The sequence below is a fragment of the Gekko japonicus genome, unplaced genomic scaffold (genome assembly GCF_001447785.1).
Source record: "Gekko japonicus isolate JY-2015 unplaced genomic scaffold, Gekko_japonicus_V1.1 scaffold677, whole genome shotgun sequence".
NCBI classification, from domain to species: Eukaryota; Metazoa; Chordata; class Lepidosauria; order Squamata; family Gekkonidae; genus Gekko; species Gekko japonicus.
This window is the reverse complement of record NW_015159730.1, coordinates 374,747-383,681: the sequence shown is the minus strand read 5'-3', so window position 1 is coordinate 383,681 and position 8,935 is coordinate 374,747. Positions and strand designations below refer to the sequence as shown.

The 8,935-nt window shown below is 46.2% G+C and overlaps 1 protein-coding gene across 1 annotated transcript in view; it reads right to left on the bottom strand.

The window, feature by feature from the left end:
• LAT2 (linker for activation of T-cells family member 2) overlaps window positions 1-7,264 on the bottom strand; it is a 15,497-nt gene extending 8,233 nt beyond the window's left edge. The window contains exons 1-4 of the mRNA XM_015428275.1: window positions 7,228-7,264; window positions 4,874-4,922; window positions 4,533-4,573; window positions 1,570-1,608 (exon numbers count right to left, since the gene is read on the bottom strand). Of these exons, the coding sequence (XP_015283761.1) occupies window positions 1,570-1,608; window positions 4,533-4,573; window positions 4,874-4,899 (106 nt within the window). The 5' untranslated portion in view covers window positions 4,900-4,922; window positions 7,228-7,264. The remainder of the gene's footprint in view (window positions 1-1,569; window positions 1,609-4,532; window positions 4,574-4,873; window positions 4,923-7,227) is intronic.
• Window positions 7,265-8,935: the final 1,671 nt, after the last annotated feature.

Genomic DNA, 8,935 nt, shown 5'->3' with positions numbered 1-8,935 from the left:
GAAAGACCATTCCCAGGATCACAGGGCCCAAATTGCTCCTCCTTCCCATTTCTGCAAGCTCAGTTTTGCAGGAAAAAGTGGTCCCCTTTCATCCCTTGGTCCCTTCCCCACTCCAGCCCCCCCCCCCCAAAAAAGATTTTTGCAAGAATCAGAAGGGGCCGCGCGAAAGGAAAATGGGGAAAATTCAGTGCCCCAGTGGCTGCCTATTAGAGGCAAATGCTGGCCTACTTTATAGGGCTGTTGTGAGGATCGCAATATACATGAAGCAACTCGAACCCTCTATCAGCCCAGGCTAACCCGATCTTCAGATCTCAGAAGCTAAGCAAGATCAACCCTGGCTAGTGTTTGGATGGGAGACCTCCAAGGAAGACCAGAGTCGTAACACAGGGGCAGGCAATGGGATATCACCTCTGAACGTCTCTTGCCTTGAAAACCCTACAGGGTCACCACAAGTCAGCTATGACTTGATGGCAAAAAAAAAAAAAAGCACATGGAGGCCAATTGTTATTAGATGGGCACATGAGGCAGGGAAGGAGGACACCCCCCCCCCAAAAAAAAAACAACTTAGGAAAAACAGTTTTGGTATTTGAGATAGCCATTGTGATGTAGGAGCCAGAGTATCCAACTAGGATCTGGAAGACCCAGCTTCAGAAAAAAATAATTATCGTATGGCCTTGTGTGCAGTATAGCCGGGAGATCCTAAGTTTGTCTGGCAGCCTATAGTTCTAGCTCTTTAGCTTTATGCACCACTAGGCGGTGGACGAGACTTATTATTTTGGGGGGCTGAGAGAACTCTGAAAGAGCTGTGACTGACTCAAGGTCACTCAGCTGGAATCGAACCCAGTTCTCCAGATTAGAGTCCACTGACCTTAAGAAGAAGAAGAGATTGGATTTATACCCTGCCCTTCACTACCCGAAGGCGTCTCAGAGCGGCTGACAAACTCCTTCCCCTTCCCCTCCCCACAACAGACACCCTGTGAGGTAGGTGGGGCTGAGAGAGCTCTGACAGAAACTGCTCTTTTTCAAGGACAGCTCTTATCAGAACTACGGCTTGCCCAAAGTCATCCAGCCAGGTGCAAGTGGACGAGTGGGGAATCAAACCTGGTTCTCCCAGATTAGAGTCCGCACACTTAACCACTACAACACGCTGTTCTCTCCCAGGTTCAGATTTCCACTCTGCCAAGGAAGCTTGCCGAGTGACCTTGGGCCAGTCACACACTCTCAGCCTAACCTACCTCACAGGATTGTTGTTGTGAGGATAGATAAAGGATGAGAGGAGAACAATTTAAACAGCTTTGGGTTCCTATCAGTGTGAAAGGCAGGCTATAAATGAAGTGAACGAATAAGGAGGACGGTATAGCAGAAAGAAGGCCAGGTATAAAAAGACTGTGTGAGATCAGGTTCCTGCACCATTAACAGGTGAGCAAAGGAGGGAATCCCAACCAACGCACTTTTCTCCTGTCCTCCAACCCTTCGCCTGCCAGTTCTGAGGACACCAACAGCCAAGAATGAATTTCAGCTCCCGCTTTCTTCTTTTCACCTGAGACACGTTAAAAATTATGCACATACCTTTCCCAGCATTCTGATACCTAGACTGTGCGCGGTCATCTGAAGAAGAAGAAGAAGAGATTGGATTTATACCCCGCCCTTCACTTGGAGTCTCAGAGTGGCTTACAAACTCCTTTCCCTTCCCCTCCCCACAACAGACACCCTGTGAGGTGGGTGGGGCTGAGAGAGCTCTGACACAAACTGCTCTTTTTCAAGGACAGCTGTGCCAGAGCTTGTGACTGACCCAAGGTCACATCAGCAGGTGCAAGTGGAGGAGTGGGGAATCAAACCCGGTTCTCCCAGATTAGAGTCCGCACACTTAACCACGACACCAAACTGGCTCTGAAAGCAAAGTCAACAGAAAGTCAGCAGGTGGAGGAACCTTTCAAGCTACCAAGCGGTTTGCACAACAAATCCTCTTTCTCAAGATCTGTAACCTGCTCTCCCATCAGTAATCTCCCCCTTCTTGACTGGAGGAACCCAGGCTAGCCTGATCTCGTCAGATCTTGGAAGCTAAGCAGGGCTGGCCCCAGTTAGTACTTGGAGGGGAGCCCGTAAGGAAGCCCAGGGTTGCTACACAGAGGCAGGCGATGGCAAACCCCCTCTGAACTAGGGAGCCAGCTTGGCGTAGCGGTTAAAGAGCGGCGGACGCTAATCCGGAGAACCGGAAACATGCAGCTGCTGGTGTGACCTTGGGCAAGCCACAGTTCTCTCAGAGCTGTTCTCTCAAGGGCCGTTCTCTCAGAGCTCTCTCAGCCCCACCTACCTCACAGGGTGTCTGTTGTTGGGAGAGGAAGGGACGGAGATTGGAAGCCGCTCGGAGACTCTGAGTAGGTTTTATACCTTGAGAAGAGCCACGTGGGATGGAGACATCAACAGCCTACGCTACTTTGGCTCTCTAGGGCAGGCTCATGACCAGTGTTCCCTCTAAGCTGAGTTAGTGTGAGCTAGCTACAGTTTTTTTAGCCTCTGGCTCACATCTTTTTGTCTCAGCTCAGGAAGAATGGCTCCAGAGCAAACTAATTTATGCAGCAGCCAAATTGCTTGCTCACAACATTAATGCCAGTCGCTCACAACGTAGGATTTCTGCTCACAGGAGTCCGCAGCTTAGAGGGAGCATGGCTCATGACTCATTCCTAGCATTTCGGCCTTTTTTCCTGTGGGGTTGCCTCTCACACTTCTGAAGGGCTCAGGTGGAGGACGGCTGGGATCTGAAGAGCCAGGAGTTCCTAGAAAGCTCCTTCCCCGTCTTCCCCTTCTGGCTGCAGCCCCTGAAAAATCCATTCGAGGAATCTGAGGATCCTGAGGAATGAGCGAGAGTGTGACAGAGAAGGGGCAATTGGCAGAAACCTCTTTCCGCTGCACCGACCAGCTTGTAACGTCTCTGCGTGCTGCATCCCACACGGTGGCCAAGGGCCCCTGACTCTCAAGCGGCATTTCTTTGGCGGCGGCAGCAAGAATCTGCTCCGTTCTATGCCGTTTGCCGTATCAGAGCAAGTCTGGAAATGGCCTCTTCCTGACCGTGGAGCCAAGCTTCTGGAGACTGGACCGATCAACTTGGAAGCCAATGGTCATTTAACACTGGATGGTTTTTGGCAGGACCAAGGACAGGGACTGGTTTTGCATGCCAAGCCATTCCAATCCCCTCCCTAGTAGGCCGGCTCGGCTCCCGCTCTCCTGGTTCTCTCCAAACTCTGCAGAAAATTCAAGAGGGCTTTTCTAAGGAAGAGGAGATTGGATTTATACTCTGCCCTTCACTTGGGATCTCAGAGCCGCTTACAATCTTCTTCCCTTCCTCTCCCCACGACAGACACCCTCTGTGAGGCAGGTGGGGCTGAGAGAGCTCTGACTGAAAACGACTTGTGAGAGAACAGCTCTGACAGAGCTTGTGACTGACCCAAGGTCACACCAGCAGCTTCATGTGGAGGAGTGGGGAATCAAACCAGGTTCTCCCAGATTAGAGTCCGTGCTCTTAACCACTACACCAAACTGACGAGAGTTGCACTGTACTGGAAACTTTATTAGGGACTGTGGCCTATACGACTGTGTTTAGCTTGCTCAAACTAGGATTAATGTTTGTATCATATTATGTGTCATGGTCACTGTTCCCTCTAAGCTGAGTTAGTGTGAGCTAGCTCACAGCTTTTCAGCCTCCGGCTCACACATTTTTGTCTCCGCTCAGGAAGGAGGGCTCCAGAGCAATCTAATTCATGCAGCAGCCAAATCGCTCGCTCAGAAGTTTAATGCCGGCAGCTCATAAGTAGAATTTTTGCTCACCAGACTCCACAGCTTAGAGGAAGCATTGGTCATGGTACTAAACATGCTTTGTTTCAGTTCTGTGTTTAGATTTCTGGTTGGTTCTGCAACCGGAATCCTATTGTATTGTTTATTGACTGTCCTATCCTGTCAGTTATATTGACTCCCTCTGTGTAATCCGCCTTGAGTCCAAGTGAGAAAGGCAGATGATAAATAATGTCAACCAATCAAGACTGCATCTGGCCTCAATTTACCATCTGTGAAAGGAGAAATTTTAATCTCCTGTTTGACATAACTTTAACTTTGAAAGGGCAACCAGAATCTACATTTGATAATACATGGTCAAGATTTTATAAGTGGTTTGAAGACTATAATAAATAAACCATACAGACAATTAAAACTTTAAGGATATACAAAGTACAATTTTGATATATGTGCAAGAGATATACATGATACAAGGTGAAATATATAAACGTACAATAAATTAGCCATGAGTTTGTTAAACAAGGAATTGTAAGAATAATTTCCCCTCTTTTATGTTAGTTTTGTCTTTAAAAATAAAAAAGTTAATGGGGGGGGGGAGAAGAATGGTGATTATTGTGTGCATGATCCAAGCAAAACCCCCTTTTCAATCCCATTGGTGCTAGTGAGAGAAACCTGACAACAACCCACATGACTCAACTTCAGTTCAATTGTGCAGTTATTATTTTAATTTTTTTAAAAAATACCAGCATGACGACTTGGAATGGAACGATGTTTGCTGCTTTTGCTAAAATGAAATGGGGGAAGAGAAAATATATTTCAATTTTTTTATCAGTACTACCAGAAACCACCCTAACCACAGCCCATTTAGCGCAACCCGCCCAATCTCTAAGATGACTAAGGGGCCATGGATGGTCCTCCCTTCCTCATTTTATTCTCACAACAACTCAGTGAGGTAAGGAAGAATGAGTTGGCCCAAGGCCCACCCCAGCAAGCTTCACAACAGAGCAGGGATTTGAACCCAGATCCTAGTGCAACCACTATACTACACTGGTTCTCAGCCAACCCACCATATGCCATTGTCTACCTTTTCTTTGGGGTGTTGCATGGCATCTTCAGCTGTTCTTGTCTCGATACTATAGGGGGAAAATGGGGAACCAAAATTACCAAGGAATAATTCTGAGGTATAAACGTGACTGAACCATTGCATGTTTCCCAGGAGTGCCATCCCCAACAATCGATGCGTTCATGCATTGCTGTCTCTGTTTTTGCCTTTGGTAGGATGTCTAGTTAAACGTAAAAACTGGAAAAAAAGGGGGGGGGACTCAACCCAGGATATGACTACGAACCAAAAAGGGCTAAGCTAAACCTTATATATAAAAGTACAAATATTTATTAAGGTGTACACATGTTAAAACTTTCCTGATTAAAAATTACTTTGTCTAAGATCAGACTATAAAAGCTTATCCTCTATACATACGATGGGTAAATAATTTACAACTGAAGACCAAACGCGTTTCGGCCCCTAAGGGCCTTCCTCAATGGTCACTATTATCTATATATTCTAGACACACATTCAAAGACCTGTTACAGAGTTTTAGTACACATATAATTTAACCAGATGTTGTTTCCTAAAATTATTCAAAGAAAAATAGAGGAGGTGGTGGTGGAAAAGAGAAGAAACTTCATTATTCAGTCCAAATGTATAAAAGAAATTATTATTTAATAAAAAATGATTCTATCAAAGATAAACCTAACCTGTTCCCTCAGCTTCTTGAAGCTGCATTTCTGTGTATGGGGTGCGTGTGTCATTTTCTCTAGCACCCATCCATGTCAAACACACACGGACACCAAGGCAACCCAGCAGGGCAAAGCGTGTGGTTTCAAATCCTGCTGTTAGCCAACTCTGTTTTGAACGAACTACTCATAAGACAATTCTGTATTTCTAGCACATCTTTAACCCCAAAGTACACAGCCCTCCCTGGCTTTTTAATTAGCAGGGAGAAAAAGAGACTGTTTCAGAATAAAGGAATACAATATATAGGATAAGAGAGAAGGGCAGAGTCTTCAGCAGTGAACTGTGATGGTGGTTAAGAACCCAAGGCCACCCCGGCTGGATCAGGCCAGTCATCCGTCTAGTTCAGCATCCTGTTTCATACAGTGGCCAACCAGCTGCCCGGGCTAACAAACAGGGGGAAAGGCAAAGGCCTTCCCTGTTGTTGCCTCCTAAGCACTGGCTTTCTGAGGCATACTGCCTCTAAACATGGAGGTTCCAGTTATTAACCATGGCTAGAAAGCACTGATGGACCTCTCCTCTATGATCTCTATCTAAATGTTTGTGGCTTTCACCACTTCCACTGGCAGTGCCTGCCCGTTTCATTACCCAAAAGTGCTTCCTTTGGTCTGTCCCAAATCTATTGCCCACTGACTTCACTGGGTGCCCCCAAGTTCTAGCATTCTGAGAGAGCGGAAGAAAGTTCTCTGTTCACTTTCTCCACCCTGTGCACAACCTTATAATCCTCAGCTACGTTCTACCCTTGGTCATCCTTTCTTCCAGCTGAAGAGTCTCAGACTCTTTGGCCTTTCCTCATAGGTGAGCACAGGCCGTCGGCAAGAGAACTGAGGTGTTACAGGAGTAGCCCAGTTTCCGCCCGTGAAATGTTGTCAAGGTATGTGTCTGTTTCTCTTTCAGTAAGCAGAATCTACATTCTCCCTCTTTGTTTAAGTTAAGAGTGCCCAATGTGGTTACCTGCAGGAGCCTGCTGATACCATTTCTGGTACCTGCAAAGTGTTTTTAGAAAGTGGGCAGGGCAGATAGGGCTTTTGGCCAGAAAGTCTTCTGACGGATTGTTGGGAGATTTGATTGGCTGTGCAGATTTTTTTAAACGTTGCTTTGGCGGCAGCTGCCACCACAGCACAAGGATCTTCACCGTGTGACTGAAGTTAAGCTGTGGCAATCATTTTTGCGGCCGGCTCCGCCTCCTTGCAGGAGCCATTTTGTGGCGTCCATTTTGGCACTGCGCCTACCACACTGAGTCAGAATTCTTGTGAGGCAATAATTCTTGTGGCCAGCTCCACCTCCTTGCAGGAGCCATTTTGTGGCGTCCATTTTGGCACTGCGCCCACCACACTGAGTCAGAATTCTTGTGAGGCAATCATTCTTGTGGCTGGCTCCGCCTCCTTGCAGGAGCCATTTTGTGGCGTCCATTTTGGCACGTTCAGAAAAGCTGGGGAATCCCTGGTTTAAGTCATCTTTTTGGGTCAAGCCACCCCGAGATTCATATTCTAATGCCAGAACACCTCTGCCTTTTGTACCTTCCGTCCCCAAGTGCTATGAAGGATTTTACCACACATGAGGTGCAAAGACTGTGGTGAATTGTGTGGCAGAATGGCCCTTGTATCACACCTATGTTAAGCAACTGCTCATTCTACGACACTCACTTGAGTAGGAGCGTACCGTTTCAAATATCTGCCGGTCTTCCCAACTGGAAGGAGATTGGGGGGGGGGGGGGGAAGAGAGAGAATCTTGTGAAAGTTCTAGGTGACGACACTGCCCGTGAAAACGGTCAAGCTGTATCAGCCAGTGAGATTTCTGTATTTGTCACTGTGACAGAACAGGCCTGCTCTGACTTACAGACCCTGTTTTGCCTGCCCCCACCGATTTAGGGTTGCCAAGTCACTTACCTGGTATAGTGGGAGGGACCTGGTCTCGCAATGACATCAACACGTTGTATAAGGGGCAGTAGTGTAATGCTTAGCATAGAGGCATTCTGACGCTGAAGTTTGTTGTTACTTAGTCATGCCCGTCATAAGAACTCTTAAACTTTGTGGGTAAGTTGTCACTATAATCTTTAGGCTTGTCACCTTCTTATTTGGGTTTGGTCAATGAGATGTCATGCTAATGTTATATTATTGTATTTTCTTTTATAGAATACAAAGGCTAATCCCAGTTTAAAAACATATAGCAACCTAGGAAGGATCAGTGCAACCACAGAAAATTATCATACAACGCATGGTAGTAAAAAAATAATAATTTTACTTGTCCAGTCCTGAGACTATAAAGTGTATATAATTTATGATTTGCACACACATTTTTATACAGATTGTATAACTTACATTATTGTTCACAGCTAAATATTACTTCTGATGAAGTCTACTTGCGAAACGAAGTTGAAGCCGGACTCTTCGTTAATTTGAACTATTTGCACTATTTTGTATTTGTAAGGTAAAGGTAAAGGTTCCCTTGCTCGAAAGCCAGTCGAATCAGACTCTAGGGTTGCGGTGCTCATCTCCGTTTCCAAGCCGAAGAGCCAGTGCTGTCCAAAGACGTTTCCGTGGTCATGTGGCAGGCATGACTAAACGCCAAGGCGCACGGAACGTTGTCTTTGTATATTTGTATGGTACAGTTTGCAGTGTGTTACATTCAGAGATACATAATATAAGATTCCTTTTGCAAGGGTTAGTGACTTTCCCGGTTTATTCCTTGGTGTCGGTGCCATGGATCCTCACCAGGTGACTGTGGGACACGGCAGGGATCTGGGGCTGGCCCTCCCAAGCCCTGGTCCGAGACTAACCATTCACCCCACTGGCATTGAGCACTTATTCCTTCTACAGAAAGAAGGGCAGCAAAGCAGCTTGGAAGTCAGTAGAGACAGTGATCCGTTTACTTACTGATTCCTCTGACTGTTCAGTCCCTTTTTCTCCTGTGTACTCCCTACGGGGAAAGGGAAGAAAAAAGAAGGATTTTTGAGCAATGCCCAAAACCCACAGAAAATGAAACGTGACTGAGAACAGCAAAAACACGGAAGCCAGAAAGGAGGATGCAAAGGAAAGCGGATTCATCCCAAGATCTCCACAACCAGGTACATCTATTCCATAAGTCTCCAATAGGCCTATGCTTGGCAAGCCGCTGCAGAGTACCTTCTGCTTGCCTTAGGGCAGTGATGGCGAACCTTTTAGAGACCGAGTGCCCAAACTGCGACCCAAAACCCACTTATTTATCGCAAAGTGCCAACACGGCAATTTAACCTGAATACTGAGGTTTTACTTTAGAAAAAACAACTCATACATTAACTTAAGATGATCCAAACAAAGTAAGGAAAGCAATCCCAAATGCTTTCATTTACTTAAAATGATTTGGCAGAGAATT